Below are 22199 nucleotides of genomic sequence, written 5' to 3'. Positions count from 1 at the left end.
CACTGTCTTCACAACCTCTGTTGGGTTTGCAGGCCCCTTCATGGCTGCTCTCACGCCCACCTCATGCCCTGCTGGGTCAGATGCTCTGCTGCCTCGTCCTGCACCCCGAAACTCCTTCGTGCCCACGGTGTTCCCCCACACAAACCAGGAGCCAAAACGAGTAGCTCTGTTTTCCTTTTAAACCCAGCTGTTTGGGAGCAATTATAAAACCCCAGGACTCTTCACTCAAGAGGAAAGATTTAAGGTCCTGGCTCCACGTTCTCTGATACTGTCGAGCAGATGTGGGGACAGAGGAGCAGGGCCAGGCATTTCTCTTGTCCCGGAGAAGGCAGAGGTACTGGCTAGCCTACCCTTCCCCAGGCTTGGATACCTTGGCTCCTCCACTTACTCTTTCACCAACAGTAGACTCAGGAGGAGCAAAACCCCTGAAAGTAGCAAGAGTCTTCCTCCCTGCTTGTGTAGCGCTTCCTGCCGCTCTAGATAGAGAGAGGGCTCAGTATTGCTGCCGGCTGGTGGAGCTGAGCGAGGACCCCAAGAGCTGGCATGGGGGCCCTGCTTCTTCCTCTCTCCCCATAAGGAGAGGTGGGGAGGGATGGATAAAGGAACGGCTAAATAAAATGAATTAATAATAAATAAAACTAGCAAATGAATAAATACAATTATTACATAATTGAATAATAAGAATAAACAAGGAAGGAAGGGAGGGAAGAAGGGAAGAAAAAAATGCCATCTAAGGATTCAGCCACTTGCCCCCCACCTGGGGGGATCCAGGCTGGCACATTAAATGGGGAGGTGCCATCCATCCCACAGCCTTTAGGGGGACACCGGCAGGGCAGGGGCTCAGGGAGGAGGTGGCCCCTGTCTACAAGAAGATCTAGGACGGGGACAGAGAGTGCAAGGGACTCGACAGGAGACGTTCGCGCTGGGTGGGGGCGGTATGGAGGGGAACGGTCCACACAAGGCAGTGAAGGTGGAGGCCCACACTGGGGAGCAGAGACACCTGTTGACAGCAGCGGAGGCATGGGGGTTGGCAGTGCCCGGCTGTGCTAGGGAGGCAGAGGCCGAACGCAGCAGGCAGCACCTGCAGGGTCACGGGCCGGGAAACAGAGACATCTAGTTGCTTGGCAGTGATGGCGGTGGCAAGCAGTTGTGCTTGGTGAGGTGGGGGCCTGGGCCCGAGCCTGCACCTGGCAGGACCAGGCCAGGGGAACCCCCTCCTCAGAGGCCTTGGAGTCACTTCTACTTGGCAGTGAAGACATACGGCGCCTGGCACAGTGTCCTGAACATGGTAGGCGCTTGGTACATTTGATGAATGGGTGAATGGGTTAGGAGGATGTCAGACAGGCTACAGAGTGCCTGAGCTGAGGACAGAGACCATCTCTTGGTAGTAAAGGGAGATATTCCCCCAGGGCCGTGTTTCAGATCTCCTTGGCCTTCCCCCAGAGGCACCCACCCTCGGGCACACACCGCGGCACCCAAGAGCTTAGCCAAGGGTTTCACATGTTGGCAGAGAGCTGGGGGCCCCGAGGGGCAGCTGACTCAGGCACTGATGGCCTGGGGGGTTGGGCTGTCCCTGGAAGCTTGGCCAGGAGCCCTGAAGGGGACAGGCGTTCACTTCCTGAGCCCTTACGCCCAGGAGAGCCATCCCCAGCTGCCCGTTGAGGCAGAGAGGGTTGGGAGGCTGAGAGTGGGCGGCCCCCAAGTCCGAGTCGTCGTCCACCTCCTCCCGGGGGGGGGCCCAGCAAGGACACCTGGGAGCGCCCAGCCCGGGACAGGCTGGCGTGGAGGGCTCGGGCAGGTGGGACCGGCAGGCGGGAGGTAGATGCCCACGGACCCCGGGCCAGCAGAGGGCCAGCTCGGACAGGCACTAGCGGGGAGGCTGGGGAGCCCGCTGAGCGTCGAGCAGAGCGAGCAAGGAGGGTAGCTGGAGAGTCCGGGGAGAGGGGCAGAGGGCCCCGCTGGTGAGTCAGGGCAATGGCCACACTGGAGGTCGCGGCGGCTGCCTGCAGGGGCGCGTGCACCAGCGGCCCCCACAGCGCCGGCTTTCCGCTGAGCCAAGCTCCTGTGCCCGGGGCCAGGCCCCGGACTCCCCGGGCGGTGTCCCTGTCGTGCTGTACCAAGTGCTGCTCCACGGTGCCCCCGCTGCTGCCAGGACTTGGCTCGGAGCGTTTCCGCTGCAGTACAGAGCTCTTCTTGCCTAGAAATGGTCCCAGCAGGGGGAGAATGAGGAGGGGAAGGAGGCCAAGGTGAAGGCTGGGTATCAGAGCAGGAGGACAACAAGACGGAATCAAAGGGTGGCAGCGGGGTGAGGGATGGGGATGGAGGCCGGAAGGTAGGTGTTGGAGGAAGAGGGCCAGGGGGGACAGTATGCACCAGAGATGGTGAGGCTCAGGGAAGCAGGACTCTGGGCGTGGAGACTCGGGGCAATGTCTCCAGGGGTAGGAGACACTGAGTGGCAAGGACAGTGAGACACAGTGTTGAAGGTCTTGTGGGGGCATTTGCTGAGAACGGGGTGGGCTGGGGTGTGACGTTGATGCACTAGAGCCTGGGCCCTGGGAGGCGGGGCTGCCTTGCTATGGAGGCGGGGTGGGGACACAGCCAGGACCCCAGGGCGCACAGGGCAGAGGGGCCTCACCGATGCGGCGCAGCCTATCCATGGCCACAGTCTCGAAGGCCCGGCGCATCATGGGGAACTCCTCCAGCACGGCGTTGAAATGGTCCACGCTCAGGGAGTACAAGCGACAGTAGGTGTCCGCCCGCACGCTGGCCGTGCGTCGGCCCCGCGTCAGCAGACAGATCTCTGTCCAAGTTGGGGGGGGGCCCTCAGAACTGCCATCCCCAGAACTCCCGCAGAATTCCCTCTTGCCGGGCCTGCAGCAGCTGACCCGGCTCCCTCAGGCTCCTCCCCACCCACACCAAGACCCCTAAATGCCCCAAGGGTTGTCTTTCTCCAGACGTGCACAATTACAATCTCTCTCACTCTCTCCAAACTAAAGCTGACAAACAGGTGGGTCTTTCTGGCCCCCACGCACCTAGCTATTCCACTCCATTTAATTCACACCCACTCCCCTGCTCTGGCCCAAGGGGCAGGCCTGGGGCAGCGAATGAAGTCCAAGGGCAACTGAGAAGGAGAAAGGCAGGGCCAAAGGGCAAAGAGCGACAGGACAGGGATGCTGGAGAGTGGCGGGTGGTCTGGGGCTGAGCCAGGGCAGAGCCTCGAGCAGCTGTGGGCAGCCTCTGGTGGAACGGCCCCCCACTGCTACAGCCTGACCCCTGAACTGTGTTGCCAGGGCGTCCCACCAGGGAGCCAGCAAACTCAAGCCCCTGGAGCAGCAGGGCTTTATTCCTGTCTTTCCATCATCTCCCAGGATCCTTGGATTTCACTGCTTAAGGGTTCTACAAGGCCCACTGGCGTAGAAATTGTCAAGGGGGTCTACGCATTGGCCTCTCTTAGGAAGCGATTTAAAACCGCAGAGCCCCAGGGCCCAGAGTCTGGTTAAGCAGGCCTAGGGAAGGCTGGAGCTCTGTGATTCTGCACACAGCCTGACCCAGGGGAGCAACTGCCCTCTAGCTTCTGCTCCAGTCCCCCCACCCTCCCCGAGGCCTGCTGACCCCCAAAGTAGGATCCATCAGTGAGGCGGGTGTCCCGGGCGCCACGTGCCAGCACACTGAGCAGCCCGTGCTGGATGAAGTACATCTTCCTGCCCACGGAGCCCTCGCGAACCACGAGGTCCCCCGGCTGGAAGACCTCAAAGCGCAGCTTGGTGAGCACGGCTGTGACGAAGCTGGGGTCGGCGTGGGCAAACAACGGCATGTGGGCCACCAGGCCCCGGCAGGTGAAGTTAATGATCTCCTGGGCAGGGGAGGGGCCTGTCAGGCAGGCGGTGTCCCCTGCCCCGAGGTGCCCCCATCGAGCTAATCTGTCTCCAGAGGCCCCACCCCTGGGGTCACGATCTGCCAAAGGATGGGGACGCTTCGGTGAGCCTGGGACCATCCCCAAGCTCCTGCCTTCAGAGCTCTCCCACAAGCCCCTGCAGGACCATCGCCCCCAAACAGAGATCCCTGCAGCCCCTCTCCATGTACACTTAACCCCATAAGACTTTCCAGAAAGACCCTAGTCCCTAAAAGCCCCCCAGAGGCCTGGTCTCATCACCTACTGGCCAGTAGCCCCTGCCCCAGACGGCACCCCCACGCCCAGCCCCACCTCCCGGAGCGGCTCGCTCAGCTCGCCCAGGATGCTCTCCTCGTCGAACATCTTCCCCTGGTAACGGTGCTCGTAGTACTCGTGGATGCGCTGCCGGGTGTCAGCCGGCAGCTTGTGGAAGGACATGTACTGCTCCACCTGCTTGTACTGGAGGGCCAGCCAGCGGTTGGCGGCCAGGGGATGCAGAGCCAGGTGCAGGGCGGGGGCCGTGGGGGGGACGGTATATGGAAGAAAGACCACAGGCATTGGCCAGATCCGGAGGAGTGAAGCATGGAGACACATGGGGGTTCGGCAGGCCACACGGGAAGACACACGGCACAGTCACAGGAGAACCCAGACGTGGGCAGAGAAAGGGTCAAGGACAGGGACATAGATCCAAACAAGGCAACAGTTACACACAGGGGCATGGGACAAATGGACACAGGGCAGGGAAGGACACAGAGACCCAGCAGGGGCATGTGTCAGAATCAGCCTCGAGTGGAGCTACCCAGCCTCTAACACGCTTCCATGCCCACCCCTTCCTTCTCCTGCCCCTGCTGACCTTCTCCTGGTACTGACGTCGGGAAGAGTCCAGGGACTGGATGAGCGCCGTGGCGTGGCCGATGAACATGGCATAGCACGTGGCACCCACAATCATGCTGAGCATGGTGAGCCAGACGTCGGGCATGCCTACAGGGGCTTGCTGCCCGTAGCCAATGCACAGCATGTGGCTCATGGCCTTGAACAGGGCATGGGAATACTGGCGCCCCCATGAGTGGTTCTGGAGGGCAGAGTGCATTGCCGAGCTGGACACAGCCTCCTCGGAGAGGCCTCACTCTCCTCCTGCAACCCCCCTTCCTTCGGTCCTTCCGCCTGCCCCCCCCTTCTTTAGGCTTGGTTCTGGGGGCCCCGGGGCAGAAGGGGCCTCTCTGCAGCGTGAGGGCCCCCAGTGTCTGCCTAGGTGTCCTTCCCTGCCTGCTCCCCACAACACAAGAGCACTTCCTCTAGGTAGCTTCCCCCCCACCTCCTCACGCGGCCATCTCCCACCTCCTGCCCCTGCTTCCCAGGCAGAGGAGCCCCGAGAAGGCCCAGAGGTGACAGGGCTGTGGGGAGTTCTCACCACCATGCGGTTGATGGAGACCCAGCAGTCAGGAGGGAAGTCCTGCAGCATGGGCACCAGGAACTGCAGACACCCGTCCCAATGGCACAGCAGCAGCATCATCCCGATGAGGTTGAAGATGCGCACCACGGCACTGGCCAGGTCATAGGTCATGTGAAAGATCTGAGGAGTCCGAGGAGCGGCTGCTGTGGACAGGACCCCCGCCCCGCTGGTCCTCCTCTAATCCTGGCCCTGCAAATTCTCTCCTTGAACTTCTCTGGCCCCAGCCCCCATGAATGTTTCAAACGCGGCTGCTATTCAGGCACAACACACCCGTACAGCAGATACAAAGTCGGCTGGGCTACTACTCTCATCTTATGCATAGGAAATTGATGCCAGTCACGTGCCCAGAATCACAGCGTCACAGCGGAAACTCAAAACAATCAACTGCACAAGCTGCCCAGGCTGTGCCCGCTGGAAGAGAGGAAGAGGGCATTTCACGGTGCAATGACCCCAAGGCCTGCGTGCGAGCATTCGCGCCCGCAGGCCCCTTCCCCTCCCCCACAACACTAACAGAACTTACTATGTTCCAGGCACCGTTCTAGGAGCTTTAAGGGTATTAATTCCTTTAAACCTTATAACCTTCTCATATGTAAGTATATTTAACATCTTCATTTTATAGAAGAGGAAACCAAGTCTCGTATAGTGAATAGTAAACCGGGAATGATCACAGGCAATGAGATCGCACGGCCCACACTCTGAACCACTAAACTAGGTTCCCCTTGAAGCTGAAACTCCAGCCCCTTCCACAGCCTGCTCCCCTCCCACTTCCTCCGGCCCCCGCCCAACTAACCTGCAAGTGTTCCTCCGCAGCTGCGCTCCACCCTCCTCACCTGCGGGGCACGGGGTGGGGGGGGGGCCCACCCCGGGGGGGCCCACCCCCTGAACCCTCAGCGTGCCCCTGCTTCTGCCCCACCAACTTTGGAGAGAGCCCACCCGGCTGCCTCACTCCATAAAGTCACCAGGAGCCCCACCCATAGCAATGTCCCGGAGGAGTCTGCGAGCCCCCCTGCCCACCTCCCCGCCCCACCTCCTCCCACTGGTGTATGTAGCGGATGAGGCGGGAGAGACGCAGCAGCCGTAGCAGGCTGAGGATCTTGGTGAAGCGCACAATGCGCAGCGCCCGCGCTGTTTTGTAGACCTCGGCATCCAGTCGTGGTTCCAGCTCCACCACCAGGAAGATGTAATCCACTGGGATGGAGGAGATGAGGTCGACCAGGAACCAGGTGCGCAGGTAGCGCGACCGGATGGCCCGCGGGGCCAGCAGGATTTCAGCACCTTCCTCAACCACGATGCCGGTGCGGAAGTTGAGCACCAGATCCAGCAGGAAGAAAGTGTCCGAGAGGACGTTGAAGACGATCCAAGGTGGGGAGTTCTCCTCCTTGAAGAAGGTGATGCCCACGGGCAGCACAATGAGGTTCCCCACCATCAGCAGGAGCATGATCAGGTCCCAGTAAAACCTAAGGTGGGGGTGGGACGGGGGGTAAGACCACGAGATTGCCCCAGCCGCTCGACAAACAGCAGAGTCGGACACAGCTAAGGGTGGGGACGGAAGGGTCACTTACAGCTGGTGGGGAGTGTAAGGTGGGGCCACCGTTTGAGAAAATAGTTTGGTATTATCTAATAAAGTTTAACATTTGCATTCCCTGCAACCCAGCAATTCCATTCTAAGTATATTCACACTCAAGGGAAGTATGTGCTGCAGGAGATACATACAGGAATTTTTATAGCTGCATGAAATCTGGAAATAATCCAAAATGTTCATCAGTAGAAAAATGTAGATTAATAAAACAAATACCGTAGAGAAATAGACTGTGATATACTCATGCCCTGGAGTAATCTACAACACTGAAATCACCCACCAGCAGCTACATTCCACAGTGCGGGTGAATCTCACTAATCTAGTGTTGAGCAAAAGAAAGAACAACAGAATACATACTGGATGATTCCACTTGTACAAAGTTCAAAAACAGCCAAGACTAAACTGCATTATTTAGAGATTCACAGAAAAGTGGTAAAACTATTTTTAAAAAAGGTAAGGACATGAGTGCCACAAAAATTAGAATAGTAGGTGAGGGAAAGGGCTGTGAGAGCAGTAAGGGTGCTTCTGGGCGCCGGCAATGTAGTCTTTCTCCACCTGGGTGGTTGTTACACGGGGGTGTGCTTTGCGATTACACATACATGTACGTATGTACGTATATGTGTACATCTGCACATGCACACACACACATGTATTTTGAGTATATATGCAATATAATATGCCAGTATGTGCTGTGCTGCTATGTAGATGTCTACCACATAGATATACCCACTGCACAGGTGTGTCCATATACATCCTCACTATATATACTCATATATCTCTTTAATGTGTACAATATATATGTAATATTTTATCATGTGCATGCTTTATGTCACTATCGTTAAATATTTTTAAAGTTAAAAAAAGATCGAGTACCCTGTGCTAACCCCACAGGGTTGTTGAAAACACACACACTGAGACAATAGATAAGACAGTGTGTACAAGCACTAGTTGGTTTCATGACTCACCCACCTTTTGTTCCCAGATTTCTGAAGAGGTTGCTGCTTCTTCCATCTCCAGCTCTCTGCCCATTCCTGGTCTAGGACTTCACGCCCTCCCGACCCCAACCCTCCTACCCAACACAGCTGGATCCATGGTTCCTGGTTCTCTGCTGGGATCTGCTTGTCTATGTCCCAGGGTGGGGTGGTCGGTTCTGCTTCCCATCTGAACTCAGCTTTTTAGGGATGCCCCACCCCCCTTCACAGCCCTTCAGACAGGACTGCACACAGAGAGGCTCCACAGGAGATCCTGAGGCAGCAAGGCTTAAAGCTCTGCGCTCCTTTCCTTCCCTAATCTCCCTGTGCCTGCTGGCACTCTGGCTGAGCCCAGGCAAGGGCACTGGCAGGGGAGGGCCACACTGCTGTGGTGGAAGTGTGGAAAGAAGAGGTCAGGAGGAAGCTAGGTGAAGCCTTCAGTCAGAGATCACCGGACCATCTAGGGCCCCCATTAGCTATGGTGGTTTTATTTCTATTTTTTTTAAGATTTTATTTATTTATTCAACAGAAAGAGTGAGAGAGCACAAGCAGGGGGAGTGGCAGGCAAGGGAGAGGGAGAAGCAGGCTCCCCGCTGAGCAGGGAGCCCGATGCGGGGCTTGATCCCAGGACCCTGGGATCATGACCTGAGCTGAAGGCAGATGCTTAACCATCTGAGCCACCCAGACGCCCCTTATTTCTATTTTTTAAAGATTTATTTATGTATTTGAGAGAGAGAGAGGCAGGGGGAAGGGCAGAGGGAGAGGAAGAGAGAGTCTCAAGCAGACTGAGTGTAGAGCCCGATGCAGGGCTCAGTCTCCTGACTCTGAGATCACAGCCGGAGCGGAAACCAAGAGTTGGACGCTTAACTGACTGGGTGCCACCCAGGCGCCCCAGCTGTGGTGGTTTTAATTCCAGGACACACCTAATCACAGCATCAAACCAGGACCCAGCCCCTTCTGAGTCTGACTACAAAATCAATCTTTTCAGCTTCTAAAAGAAACATGGGGGTTCCCAAATCCAGGCCTCCAGGAAGCCTCTCAGACTGTGCTTTCAATCAACAACAAATCCTTGACTCCCTCTTCCTGGGCCTCCTGGGCCACTGGAGAAATCCTGTACTGTAAGCTGGGAGAGGAGAGGAGAGGAGAGGAGAGGAGAGCTCGCCCAGCCATGGAGCATCTTCACAGCCTGACTCACAGGCAGTCACAAGCCTAGCAGGTGATGCAGTAGAGAGGACGGAGAAGAAGTATGCTAATAAGGGGGATACATGGCTTCTGAGGGTTACACCTGAGGGTGAAGCGGGGGAGGGAGGAAGATCACAGGAGGTTACAACAGGTGCAGCGGTGAGGTAGGAATAAGGCAGTAAAGAGGGAAGAGGAAGGAACAATGGGAGAAAGAGGAACATTTAGGGAGTGTGTATGGCTGTGGATTCAAAATGATGTCTAGGTCTCCAATTGTGTTTCCAGGCTCCTGATTCACACCTCATCCTTTCTGCTCACTTTGCTCCCCACCTTAGGTGTTTTGGACACATCGTTGCCTCATCCAAAAGCTGTCCTTCATTTCCCCCAAGGACAGGGCTGCTCTCCTCCCCTAGCGACCTTGATGTAGAGGTACAGCCCCACCTCCACCCTCCGTCCCTACGTCTCTCTGATAGTCACCTGGGAGGGTGGCCGTGCCCCTGCGTTGCTGCCTCAATCGCTCGGAGTCCCGGCCCTGCCCCGCTGCATCCCTCCTTCAGCACCAGGGACAGCGACGAGAACCTCAGCTGGGACACCCCCGGGCCCCCGCCCCCCAGCCTCCCTATTTTTTCCTGGTAGCCTGCCCTGCTGAACTATGCAGGTGCTGGGGGTGGAAGTGCAAGGGTGGGAGATACGGGAGCTCGGTTTCTCCCTCAGGCTGACCCCGACCCCGAACATGACATAATTTCCCAGATCCCCGGCAGACAGGACTGCAGGAGGCAGTGGTCCCTAACCCCAGTAGTCCCTGTGGTCCAGGGGGAGTGCCAGGTTCCCGAAACGGGAAAAATCCAGATCTCTGCTGTCTGCTCTGGTGTCAGGTCAGCGAGGACCTCCGGCTAGGAATCCCTCGCCCAAGAATTCCCAGGCTAGATTTGGGGAAGTGACTCCGTCGTCCCACCCGAGGACCCCTGGGCCGGAAATGAAGTGTCCGTGGAGGGTGGGGCGGACCCTGCCCCCGAGTCGCGGCCCGTGGGGGTGGGATCTGTGTCCCCCGCCCTCCTTGCTGGGCCCCCAGTACCGGAAGTCGCTGTAGGGGTGGATGATCCAGGTCCCCGCTGACTTGACCCTCTCCTGCTCGATTTCCACTGCTTTGTGGCTGCCAAACACGCGAAGGGAGAACTTGTTGACCGTGGGCTGCAGCAGCGTCCCGAGCTGCCTCCGCTTGGGCTCGGGCCCAGACGCGGGCGCCAGGAGCGGTCCCGAGGCCGCGGTCGCAGGCGCCGGGGCAGCAGGAGGAGCCGCCTCCAGCCCGGGGGTTGCCCGTTCGTCGGCCCCCGTCGTCGGCCGCTGCTCTGCCTCCATGACGCCCGTTGGCTTACAGGCTTGGCCTCGTAGACCCTGCCGCGGCCATCCGGGACCCCGGCCCCTCCCGGAGTAGGAGCCGGCGCAGCCGGGCGGTCTCGGAGCTGCCGGCGCGCGGGGCGGAGGGGGTGTGTGCGCCAGACTCGCGGGAGGGCGGCCGGCTGGTTGCGCGGCGCCCCCTGGCGGGAGCCGCCTCGAGAAGAGGCGGGGCCGACGAAGCCCGCCTCCTGGGAGGACTGCGGCGTGGGCGTGGCCTGGCAGGTGGGGGCGTTACTCCAAGTGCAGGAGGAGGAGGAGGCGGGGAAACGCGGCCAGAGTCACGGAGAGGGCGTGGCCTAGCGTTGATGGGCTTTCAGCCAATGAGCGCTGGGGAGGCGGAGCCGCCTGCGAGTGGCGGGAAAACCGGACGCTGGCCGGAGGGCGAGGAATTGGGGACCAACGGAAGAGGCGGGGAATGGCCACTCTTACTCACGGACTTCCTGCATTTCACTTTATCAGCACTCTCCTAGGCATATTCCTTTCTTTTCATCTCCTCCATGCCCCTCCCCTTAGTATTTCATTTCCGAATTCATTGTGCCAACCTTCACCAAGAGTGACCCTACCCATCACTCAGTGGACGCTGAGGACACAAAGATGAATACCCAAGTCCCAGCCACAAAGCCAGTCTCGTCTATGCCCGCATACAGACACAAGAGCTAGAAGCTCCTAAATATCTCAAATTCCTCCCCTCGTTTCCATTTCTTATCGCCACTGCCTGATTTCAAGCCTTCAGCATTTTTTCACCTCGATTATTTCAGAGGCCTCTACAAGGGGCCCTACACCCTCTCAGGCCAGTTCTTTTCCCACAGTCTGCCAGAGTTACCCGCCTAAAATTCAAATGTGCTATGTCCTTCAAACCTCCCCATCTTCTGTAGGATGACGTTTAAGTTCCTTAGAAGGACGTACGAGGCCCTGCAACATATGGACCTAATCTCAACAGCCTCTCTTCTGATAGTCCCTCTCTGGAAAGCCAGGCCTCCAATCGTGCTGAAATGCTGTGTTCTGTCTTGTCCCCAGCCCTTTGCAAATATTTTTCTGCCTGGTATTCTTCTCCAATTCCCTTCTGACAGCTGGTTCACCGGACATCTCCTCTAGGAAACCCGGAGACACATTTCCAAGTCTCCTTTCCCCAGCGCGAGTCTAGTCTACAGCTTTCTTACAGCGTCCCTAAGAGCTGTCGTCCCAAGGCTTTCTCTCCTGTTAGACCCGGAGGCGCTGAAGAACAGGAGCCTTGCGCCTGGCACAACGCTGGACACGTGGTGGACATGCAGTAAATGCTTGCTGCAGGAACGGACGGTCCGGTAGGATGTTCGTGGAAGGGGAAGGGAACCCTCCACTCTTTCCTGTCAACCCCTTCCTTACCCTCCCTCTCCTATTTTAGGGAACCTTCCCTAAACCATTTCCGGCTAACTGATCTAATCCGCATCTAACTGTCCTCCACCCCTGTCCCCTCTGATAGGTCCCGACTTTCACACAGTCATACTCAAGTTATGTTTTCTTTTCCCTTTGGGACTATTTCTCAATCCAGGTTGTCTCAAGGTCTCCTCTTTCCTCTTCTTCTTCTTCTTTTTTTTTTTTTTTAGTTCAGTTGATTTACACTTCTCATGTACCGCGTCTGAGTTCGGAACACACGAGCTCTCGCGCGAGCTCCCCTCTTTCAGCACCTGCTTCTCCGTCCCTCCATCTCTCAACCTCTCCTCCACGGCCGGACCCCTGACCCTCACGTGCATACCGTTTGTTCAGCACAAAAGCGGGGAGCCCCTCTTGGCTGTGGCTAGGTAGCCGAACTGTTTTAAGAACTGGATATTTGCAGACTGTGCTGGAGAATCAGACCTCACATCAAGCCTCAAAAGGTGTGCTGAGCGCCGACGCCCCGTAAATGACAACTTCCAGGCTCCTCTCCAACCCCCACAGCTCGCAGAGTCAGCCACACAAGTGTTCCGGAAGGCACAGACCGAGGAAGGAGAGGGAAGGCAGCGCGGCGGGGCGGAGCGCGCCGCGCCGCCCGCCCGCAGGAGCTCCCGCCCCCGCGCCCCCGGCGCTCCCACAGCCGCGCCCGCGAGCTACGCGAGGACGCGGCGGCGTGCGCGCCGCCCTGGGGGCGGGGCCCGGTGGTCGCTGGGAGGTGGTGCGGGACGTGCGTGCGTGCGTGCGCGCTCGCGGTGGCGGCGGCGGATCGGAGAGGCCAGAGCCGGAGACCGAGCTGGGATCGGGCCCCGGGCGGGGGCGGTGCGAGCGGCGCCGAGTGGACCCTGGGGGCGGGGACGGAGCCGGGGCGGGCGGGACTGGAGCGGAGCCCGGGAACGAGGCGGGAGGTCCCAGGGTCTCGGGTTGGGGGGGTGGAGCCGCACTTCGTCGCCGCGGGGGTGCCGGGACTCCGGCCGCAGTGCCGCCGCCATCACGGACTTCCTGTGGGACAAGCGCACGGGCCTCGCCGCCAGAACGGTGAGCGCGCGGGCTGGCGGGCCGCGGGGCCGCGCGGAAAGATGGCGACCGCGGAGCGGGAGGGGGCAGAGTGGGGCTGGGGGCCCGGCCGCGGGGCGCGAGGGGAGGAGGAGGACGGAGCCCTGCGAGGCGGCCGAGGTGAGGAGGAAGACCGGCCTGCCCTCGGTGGGCCCGGGAGGGCCTATGGGAACTCGGGAGGGTCCGGAGTCGGAGAAGGGGCGATGGAGCGGGGATGGGAGTGGTTCCAGAGACGGGAAGGAGCGGAACACCAAAGTTGGAGCAAGGCTGGGGACGAGGGAGACACCGCCGTGTCCCTGGGAGCGCCTGCAGAGAGTTGGACTCGAGGAGTTGGTTCTGGGCTTTCGGAGTGAGAAAGGAGGGCGGGGGGAGGTTCGCAAGTTGAGAGAGGTAAACTGGAGGTGCCTCGGGCGGGGAGGGGCCGTGAGGAACTTTGGTGGCGGTGTGCTGTGTGGTGCGATGTTGGTGTGGCTGTGCTGAACAAGGTTGGATTACCTGGGAGAGTCCTGCGTTTGCATCTTTGCTACAGGCCTTGTTAGACCAGCACCGAATCAAAGATCACGCTCCTCCTCAATTTGAGGAGGTGGGAGGTAGAAGTTCAGAATGAAAGCCAGATGTTGGACTCATTAAGCCTTTCCACATCTAATCCCCCCCCCCCCGCCCATAAGACTTCTGTCCCTGGGCCTATTTAATTTTATTTTGTTCTCATATACTTATTTTTCTAGTGATTTCTCTCTGGTTTTTTCTTTTAAGGAAAAAATAATTTGTGTACCATGCTATTCCAGTTCGAATAACTAACTGGAAGGGGGCCAGCTTTTAGCTAAGTAGTGCTGATATTAATTAAAAACCAGTTATTCAGTACTTCCTAAGCACGAGAGGGGAGGGGCCAAATGGGAAGCTGACTGCAGCTTGGGGCCTCCTGTATTAAAAACTTTTAAGGGGGATTTGGTCAGTGATGTGAGAGGTGATTAAGACACTTCAAGAGGGGGGCGCCTGGGTGGCTCAGTTGTTAAGTGTCTGCCTTCGGCTCAGGCCATGATCCCCGCATCGGGCTCCCTGCGAGGTGGAAAGCCTGCTTCTTCCTCTCCCACTCCCCCTGCTTTGTGTTCTCTCTCTCTCTCACTGTGTCTCTCTCTCTCAAATAAATAAATAAAATCTTAAAAAAAAAAAAAGACAGTTCAAGAGGTCAGACCCAAATCCCTGGAACTTGCTTATGTTTGGTACTGCTATATGCAGAAGCATGGTAAACTGGATTCCTGCCCACAGGACACAGAATGGTCTGGTTGGGAAGACAAAGATACACTCTTAATAACTGTAAAGCGTTTATTATGATGATTTGTACAAAAATGTTATTCTATCGAGTGTGAGGAACTCAGAAATGGCACAGATGTAGTTTAGATTCCAGCCAAGGATGAACTGAGACATCAGTTACACAGTCCCACCTGTAATGAGCTGTGGCCCAGACCTAAAGTTCTTCCTGGAGCCAAGTTTGAGGAGAATCAGTAGAGCAATGAGGGGAAGGGGCTAGCCTGAGGGGAGGGGAGGGTTCCTAGAGTTTTCCACCAGAGTTGTAGGTGATATATACCCCACTCCACTAAGGAGAAATTATAAGCACAAGGAAGACCAAGGAAGTTGTGGGTCATAAAATGAAGTAGAAGTGAAAGAGCAGAAAGCAGCTTAGCATCTCTGGAGCAGCTAGGCCTCGGAGCACAATTCTGAAAACTCAGAGCTTTTCCCCACTATTTCTGTTTTTCCTTCCCTTCCAGATGCCTCATCCCCGAAGGTACCATTCCTCAGAGCGAGGCAGCCGGGGCAGTTACCATGAGCACTATCGGAGCCGAAAGCATAAGAGACGAAGAAGCCGCTCCTGGTCAAGTAGCAGTGACCGGACACGGCGGCGCCGGCGGGAAGACAGCTACCATGTCCGTTCTCGGAGGTGAGGCTTCAGGAAGAGAAACTTGTGTTCGAGGTCACTCATTCAATTATGTATTAAACAAAGATTTATTGGTTACACGCTGAGCAGTTGGGATTAGGTGACAGTCAAGATTGTTAACAGAACGAGCCATTTGCGCTGTGGTATTAAGGTCGTTATCGTAGAGGAAGTAGGTAGTAAGGGGCTGAGGAGGCATCCAGCAGGTTTGGTTGGAGTGGGGCAGGATGTGTAATTCAGGAAAACTTTCCTAGAGAACGTGCCGTCCAAGCTTGTCTAGAAGACAAGGGAGAAGTGTCTCAGGCGAAGGCAAAGGAGGTGCAGAAGACTGGGGTCTAGGGGTAGCTGCCGTCCTGACAGACGAGACGGATTTAGGTCTGTGAGCTTTGAATGCCCGCGGCATGTTCTTGGGCGGGGGGGGGGGGGGGGGCAGTTTGGAGCAAGACCGGAAGTTAGGAAAGAAAGGGCTTGAGGCGCCTGGGTGGCTCAGTCGTTTAAGCGTCTGCCTTCGGCTCAGGTCATCATCCCGGGGTCCTGGGATCGAGCCCCACATCGGGCTCCCTGCTCCGTGGGAAGCCTGCTTCTCCCTCTCCCACTCACCCTGCTTGTGTTCCTTCTCTCGCTGTGTCTCTCTGTCAAATAAATAAACAAAATCTTTTAAAAAATTAAAAAGAAAGGGGTTTTTGCTCCATTCGTTGTGTTGCCAGAGGGGAGAGCCGGCCCCAGAGCGGTCGTTCTGCCGCTGTCTTGCCGGAGGTCGTGGTGACACGGGGCTGTGGGGACCCCCCTCTGTGCTTAGTTACCACACTTTCCTGGTCCTTGGCCCTCAGAGTGACGTCACGAGCGTGTGAGGCAGGTGTTCCGGCCTTGCCGCTTGTGCTGAGGGGGCACTCGGCCCATCGGGCGGCCGGAGCGGTGCCACTAGCGGCCGTGCGATGTGCCCCAGCAGTTACGACGACCGCTCGTCGGACCGGAGGGTGTATGACCGGCGGTACTACGGCAGCTACAGACGCAACGGCTGCAGCCGGGACCGGGGAGAGGCGTGCTGTGAGGCTGACTTCCGGCACTCGTGCGAGTACCCCCGTGAGGACAGCAGCTACCGCAGCCAGCGCGGCAGCCGCAGGAAGCCCAGGCGGCGGAGGCGGCGCAGCCGGACGTTCAGCCGCTCGTCTTCGGTGAGTGCTGCCACCGGGCCCTTCCTCTCCCCGCTCTTCAGCCCTCTGGGAGCCTGGTAAGTGCGAAGCATTCTCGTTCTCAGTGGAGCATTGGGGCGTGAACACTGCCATGGGCGCGGAGTCCGTCCGCTCCCTCGGAAGCTCTCCGGCTCCCGGAGGGCCCTGGGGTCTGCTCCAGAGCCGGATGGGCACAGTGTGGTTGTGAGCTGCAGCGCCCTCCTTGGCATGCTGGGCTGACCGTGTCGGGAGCAGCTCCCGTGTCCCAGAGGCTTCCACTCTCTAGTGGAGACCTTGCTTGTGAATAGCCTTTTTCCCACAAGCTCTGGGCTCCACGGCCCCCTCAGCAGGTGGGCTCGGGTGGGGGGGGCAAAGGGAGATCTGTGCCTGTCTGGAAGGGCGTTGTGTGGAGCATGGGGTTGCGGGTGACATTGGCAGCGACACCACTTCTCTGCTCTGCCCGATCCTCTCCCTGTTCCCATTTTGGGTTTGGGGACTTGGGATGATGCACCGCTCTCTCTTCTCACCCCGATCCGCCTTACTGCATCTGACGTGTTCCCTTCCACTGTCCCCCATCATCGTCTGTCCCCCCTGGCTGGGCGCCTGTGACCGGTGACCCCTCCACCACCCACCCCGCCTCCCTCCGGCCCCCGCTCCGACACCTGGCTCGCTCCGACCCCCCCCGCCCCCCGCCAGCAGCACAGCAGCCGGAGAGCCAAGAGTGTAGAGGACGACGCTGAGGGCCACCTCATCTACCACGTCGGGGACTGGCTACAAGAGCGATGTACAAGCCAAATCGTAACAATCCTATAGCCTGTAATGGTCCCATAGCCATCCTAACGTCCCGAGCCAACCCAAGTCACAGCCTCTTGCCTTTCCTCAGTGGCGTTGTTTATCTGGGTGGTTTGAGTTGCTGTTGAGAATTGACCTCTGCTGTCCACTCCCAGCTCTCATGGCCCCTGGGTTAAAGGTGGTGGGAATCACGCAGGGGTGTTCTTCCCCTGTGACCATCTGTATCTGTTCCCCCTTCCTTCATCTCCTCACCCCAGGTTGCTGTACCCCTTTTTCTTCCTACTCAGCTCATTCCCCACCTTCTCTCCCTCCCTCTCCCCGACCCTGCTCTTTTTCATTTCAGATGAAATCGTAAGCACTTTGGGAGAGGGCACCTTTGGCCGAGTTGTACAATGTGTCGACCATCGAAGGTAACTGTAGCCCCCTCCCTCCCTGTTCCATACCTGCTAGCATATAGAGGTAGTGAGGGTTATCTGGGGCTTTTTTGCTGATTAGCCAAAGGTAGGATTTCTTAATCCCCAGACAGCCCCATTCAATCTGAGATGGTTTTGACGACCCAGCAGAAACATCGTCTGCCATCCTACAGGGGTGGGGCTCGAGTTGCCCTGAAGATCATTAAGAATGTGGAAAAGTACAAGGAAGCAGCCCGACTTGAAATCAATGTCCTGGAGAAAATCAATGAGAAGGACCCTGACAACAAGAAGTAAGCAAGCAAAGGAGTATGTGGGGAGTGTGAGAGGCTCCACTCCTATACAGGAACACCTTCCAGGCCTCGGTTAGGCAGGCAGGGGAGTCCTACACCTTCTCATCCATTCATTTTTTGTTCATCATCTTAGACTAGTAGAACGGTAGGGGCAGGAAGGGAGGGTCTGATGTGCTGTAATCCATTCCCTTTGTTTCCAGGGCAGTGAGATTGCTCTGCAGTTTGGCCCTAGCCCAGGGTGGCCTCTGGAGAGCTGGGCCCTGGAAATGGCCCTGAGACTGAGAATTAGCATTTTCATCAAAAAATCATTTGAGCTTTCTGTACTGATGAGGCCCCAGACATTTATATGTAGTATTTCTGTCCAAGGACCTTTTATAAGGTAAATGTAGAATAGGGGCATTAAACAAAGACACAAGAAGACAATTGGTATAATCATGGGCCCACTGGTGGCTGGTGGTCAGTGAATTTCAGGAGTGGGAGCTGGGGTCAGGGTTTAGGAATGACAGTTTGACAATTCAGGGCCCATACTGGAGCCTGGCATCCCACTCTTCAGCTAGTAGAATTGTTTTAACTATTTAAAATGATGCAGGAAAATGGTTCGAAGCTTGGCAGGTAGTATTTCTCTTCTTGGGTCGGCCAGAAAGGCCATTCTGTCGCTGAACTGAGTTTTGTTGGTGATGCTAGCTGGCGTGTTTTCACACAAGCCTGTGGAATCAACAGCTTTGCGGTTCCTCCTTGTTGGAGGGGTGGTGGGCAGATGGGAGCTCATCAGACCTCCCCCTCCCCCATCTCTCTTCTAGCCTCTGTGTGCAGATGTTTGACTGGTTTGACTACCATGGCCACATGTGCATCTCTTTCGAGCTTCTGGGTCTTAGCACCTTCGATTTCCTCAAAGACAACAACTACCTGCCCTACCCCATCCACCAAGTGCGCCACATGGCCTTCCAGCTGTGCCAGGCCGTCAAGTGTGAGTGCGGTGGGCCGAGGTGGACTTGGGGCAGCCCCTCCCTCTGTAGGACCTCTTTTGTGTCCGTTTACACTGGCAGAGCCCCTCATCTGTCAACTTGATTATCTGCAGTTCTCTTACTGTCACGTTGACAGCTCCCTCACTTGACTCCTTGACCAGTGTCCTCAGCGTCCCTGATGAGTCTTATTCCACATGCAATCTAACAGGAGCTGGAAGAGAAAGCTTCTGAAATCAAAGCATTGAATTGCCTCTTTTTTTTTTTTTTTTCATTTCCCTTCCTTGGGAAAGTGTTAAGTCAGGCTGCAAGCACAAAGAGACAAAAAGACTTCCCGAGCTAGAGGTTTATGTTTGTCTGAGCTGAGATGCTCTCCATTTCCAGCAAAGCAGGTAGGAGCAGGGACTAGTGCAACCAAGGGGGCCAGGTGGGGGATCCGGACGAGTACATGGTTCCTCTTGGGTTTTCCTAACTGTGCAGGTTTACGGAGTTGAATTTCAGGCACATACGTCAAAAGACAAAAATAAAATGCATGGCAGACTCTTTATAGACCAGTTAAGAATTACATTTGTGTCTTATATTGATAAGCGTAGGGCTTCTTAGACCAGGCATTTCATTTGGATGTAGAGCAGAGAGCAGCCTAGTGATTCTGGACCTGCCTCCTCACCAGCTTTGAGCCAGGTGACCAGACTTGGGGTCACTGGTGCCAGTTAGCCCTGGCCACCTGAACCAACCTTGACTTGGCCTTCTCCCCTGCAGTCCTCCATGATAACAAGCTGACACATACGGACCTCAAGCCTGAAAATATTCTGTTTGTGAATTCAGACTATGAGCTCACCTACAATCTAGAGAAGGTAAGAGAGACAGGCAGCTGTGCCACTTTTCCCTTCTCGTAGCCCCTTTCCTGCCTTTTGCTTTTTCCCATATTCTTTCCCAGTCCGGCTCTGAGTAAACCAGAATACCAGAGTAGATTGAAGGGGAGAGGTTGAAGAAGACTTAAATTGGAAGAGAACTTGGAAGGAGGACCTCAGATAACTTTCCAATAGAGTGTAAATGCTTCTAAGATGCTTGGTTTGGACTTTCTTCTCTGTAAGGGAAGCTCAGTTCTCTTGACTATTTTCGGAAACGCTGTATACCAGTCACTTGGGAAAAGTCCAGATGCACAGGGACTTGCATGCTATGCCATGATCATTCCTTAATCCTTGCCCACTCCTAAATTATCTGCGGGATACGGGGGAAGCTGTAAAGCGGATTCTCCAGTGCATTATGGGAGCAAGCAGGTCAAGGTGCTTTTTTTAAGACCTGAAAGCACTTTAGAGAATAGTGGTAAGACTCTTGGTCCAGGGTGGCTGGGGTCCATCGTCTTCCTGCTCTGCTCCTAGAAACGAGATGAACGCAGTGTAAAGAGCACAGCGGTGCGGGTGGTGGACTTCGGCAGTGCCACCTTTGACCATGAACACCACAGTACCATCGTGTCCACTCGCCATTACCGGGCACCAGAGGTCATCCTCGGTGAGCGGGGGCAAGTGGGGGAACAAGGTTGTCCATGTATGTGAGCATGGGTGGTGGGGAGGGGAGGGCCCCCTAAGCATCATAACACCTTGTCCCTCCTGCTCCCCCCAGAGTTGGGCTGGTCACAGCCTTGTGACGTGTGGAGCATAGGCTGTATCATCTTCGAGTACTATGTTGGCTTCACGCTGTTCCAGGTAAGGCGTGGGGTGCCTTCTATAGCCACCCGGCATTCTACCCGGTTTCCTTGTCTGCCGAGGACCCGCCTGCTCACTCCACATTGCTTACCATCCTGGAAGCTGGTCTCCAGCAGCCGGTTCTCAGTCCCATGCTTAGTTCTGTTTTTGTTTCCCAGACCCATGACAACAGAGAGCATCTAGCCATGATGGAAAGGATCTTGGGTCCTATTCCTTCCCGGATGATCCGAAAGACAAGGTGAACCTTGAGGGGGTGGGGGGGACTTAAATCTTTTCCTTTTTCTCCACAAGACCGGTCTATTTCACATCATTTTCTTTTTTTCTTTGAACCCCCGCCGCCCAGCTACTCTCACGTGGGGGAATAAGGGAAGTATCCCACAACAGAAGGAACCTCCTGACCCCTCAATCTCCCCTTCCTTTCTAGGAAGCAGAAATATTTTTATCGGGGTCGCCTAGATTGGGATGAGAACACATCAGCTGGGCGCTACGTACGAGAAAACTGCAAACCACTGCGGGTGAGCCAGGCAGGGGTGAGATAGTGCCTACCACCCAAAGGTCATTTCCTTCCTAAGGTGCTTTGCCCCTGGAAGGCACTTCACAAGCAGAGTTAGGAAGGAAGGGGGAAAACTGAAAGAAGACCTCTTTGGTCAATAGAAGAGAGATAAGAGGGAGTGGTTTTGTGGAGGGAAGGAGGTTAGACAGCCATGTCTTTCTTGAGCCAACCAGAGATCAAAGCAATGTCCTGGATTCTTGAGTCAGACAGAAAAGAATAAACTACCTTTGAAGAGCTCACATTTTAATGAGGAGCTAAAGAAAATTCATGAAATTGACAAAGATATACACATAGAACTTTGAGAGAGTATGAAGGAAGGAACTGTGCTAGTGGGAAGGTAAGTCAAACAGTAATACCACAAATACTGGTGACGGTGTGCTCCTGGTAAGGTTGTATTTGTAATGGTATTGGCAATGGCCGAGCCTTGGTCCTCCAGGATGGAAAGCTAGGGCCTTGAAGAAAAGGCAGGACTTGTAAGGCATTGTGCCTCCTCACCTTTTTCCTGCCCTCCATCACCAGCGGTATCTGACCTCAGAGGCCGAGGAACACCACCAGCTCTTCGATCTGATTGAAAGCATGCTAGAGTATGAACCTGCTAAGCGGTTGACCTTGGGTGAAGCCCTTCAGCATCCTTTCTTCGCCCGCCTTCGGGCTGAGCCACCCAGCACCAAGTTGTGGGACTCCAGTCGGGATATCAGTCGGTGACGATCAGGCCCTGGGCCCCCCTGCATCTCCTCCAGCAGTGGGTGTCCAGTCCAGGACACTGGTGCTTTTTTATATCAGAGAACAGAGCCGGAGCCCGCCCCTTCCTCCTGGCTCCCTGTATACCTGTGAATATGTGAAATAGTGTAAATACGGAAGAACTTGTACCTGTTGCTCCCTCCCCAGCCTTGTACAGAACGCTGTTCCACCCCACACACTTCCTATCCTCCCCTGCCCCCTCACGGTGGAGTTGGACGGGGGCAGGAGGAGGTAACCAGGTGGCACCTATCCCATGTTTTATAAGGAATTTTGTACAGTCTTTGTGAAATAAAAATGACGTGCTTCATCGGAACCCCACTCCTGAAGTCTGAGGTGTGGGATGCTGGGCTGGAGGGACGGGGACACTGGCAGCCCTTCCGCGTTTGTGGATGAAGGGAGTCCATCTCACCCTCCCGAGTCCTCCGGGGCCCACCGTCCGCAGATCGCCGTTTGTCTGGCGGGGGCGGGGGGGTGCTTCCTGCGGGTTAGAACCGAGGCACCTGTTCCATCCAGCGAGGTGAGCCTGGGGGAAGGTCCGGCTGCGGTGGCCACCGGCAGGGAGCCCGGGCGGGCAGAGGCCCGCGGAGGAAGGCGGCCGGCGCCGGAGGCAGGACTCTCGCCGCGCGTCTCGACGGAGCGGGCCGGGGCCCCGCCGCGGGGCCTGCCGGGAGCTGTGGGCGGGGCCTTGCGTCACGTGGGGCGTTT

General features: G+C 56.5%; 2 protein-coding genes and 1 long non-coding RNA gene across 8 annotated transcripts; 1 reads left to right on the top strand and 2 right to left on the bottom strand.

The window, feature by feature from the left end:
- Positions 1-910: 910 nt before the first annotated feature.
- Positions 911-10447, bottom strand: HCN3 (hyperpolarization activated cyclic nucleotide gated potassium channel 3). Its single transcript, XM_028090191.2, has 8 exons — positions 10150-10447; positions 6373-6802; positions 5304-5465; positions 4746-4964; positions 4205-4351; positions 3613-3853; positions 2636-2800; positions 911-2197 (listed from the first exon to the last, which is right to left on the bottom strand). Exons 1-8 carry the CDS (start codon positions 10431-10433, stop codon positions 1497-1499), a joined length of 2349 nt encoding a protein of 782 aa, XP_027945992.1. The 5' UTR covers positions 10434-10447; the 3' UTR covers positions 911-1496.
- Positions 10448-12627: 2180 nt separating this feature from the next.
- On the top strand, positions 12628-21807 carry CLK2 (CDC like kinase 2). Of its 4 annotated transcripts, none has more exons than XM_028090151.2 (13): positions 12628-12917; positions 14702-14871; positions 15815-16040; positions 16737-16821; positions 17173-17239; positions 17416-17532; positions 18333-18499; positions 19254-19348; positions 19877-20006; positions 20118-20200; positions 20359-20438; positions 20625-20715; positions 21273-21807. In XM_028090151.2, exons 2-13 carry the CDS (start codon positions 14702-14704, stop codon positions 21456-21458), a joined length of 1497 nt encoding a protein of 498 aa, XP_027945952.1. In that variant the 5' UTR covers positions 12628-12917; the 3' UTR covers positions 21459-21807. The 4 variants fall into 4 exon arrangements, with proteins under 4 accessions (XP_027945952.1, XP_027945950.1, XP_027945951.1 ...); XM_028090149.2 differs by having other exon boundaries at positions 16734-16821; XM_028090150.2 differs by having other exon boundaries at positions 15812-16040.
- On the bottom strand, positions 19013-22140 carry LOC114198627 (uncharacterized). Of its 3 annotated transcripts, XR_015766443.1 has the most exons (3): positions 21995-22140; positions 20292-21581; positions 19013-19872 (listed from the first exon to the last, which is right to left on the bottom strand). It is a non-coding gene; the product is annotated as an uncharacterized LOC114198627 (long non-coding RNA). The 3 variants fall into 3 exon arrangements; XR_015766442.1 differs by having other exon boundaries at positions 19013-21581; XR_015766444.1 differs by lacking the exon at positions 21995-22140 and adding an exon at positions 21904-21988 and having other exon boundaries at positions 19013-21581.
- Between the last annotated feature and the right edge of the window lie 59 nt (positions 22141-22199).

The sequence above is a fragment of the Eumetopias jubatus genome, unplaced genomic scaffold, assembly GCF_037043125.1.
Source record: "Eumetopias jubatus isolate StellerSeaLion01/CBP00866 unplaced genomic scaffold, mEumJub1_p1.0 scaffold_12, whole genome shotgun sequence".
NCBI lineage: Eukaryota > Metazoa > Chordata > Mammalia > Carnivora > Otariidae > Eumetopias > Eumetopias jubatus.
Note: the sequence above shows the minus strand (reverse complement) of the source record. Positions and strands in the feature narration are given on the sequence as shown.

Excerpts from the sequence above, each read along its gene's own strand:
- CLK2 (XM_028090148.2), top strand. The coding sequence starts at position 14,702 with ATGCCTCATCCCCGAAGGTACCATTCCTCAGAGCGAGGCAGCCGGGGC. Across the intron at positions 17,240-17,415 it reads CAATGTGTCGACCATCGAAG|GGGTGGGGCTCGAGTTGCCC; the intron begins GTAACTGTAGCC and ends GCCATCCTACAG. Across the intron at positions 17,533-18,332 it reads AAGGACCCTGACAACAAGAA|CCTCTGTGTGCAGATGTTTG; the intron begins GTAAGCAAGCAA and ends TCTCTCTTCTAG.
- HCN3 (XM_028090191.2), bottom strand. The coding sequence starts at position 10,433 with ATGGAGGCAGAGCAGCGGCCGACGACGGGGGCCGACGAACGGGCAACC. Across the intron at positions 6,803-10,149 it reads CACCCCTACAGCGACTTCCG|GTTTTACTGGGACCTGATCA; the intron begins GTACTGGGGGCC and ends CCCCCACCTTAG. Across the intron at positions 4,352-4,745 it reads GACGTCAGTACCAGGAGAAG|TACAAGCAGGTGGAGCAGTA; the intron begins GTCAGCAGGGGC and ends CTGGCCCTCCAG.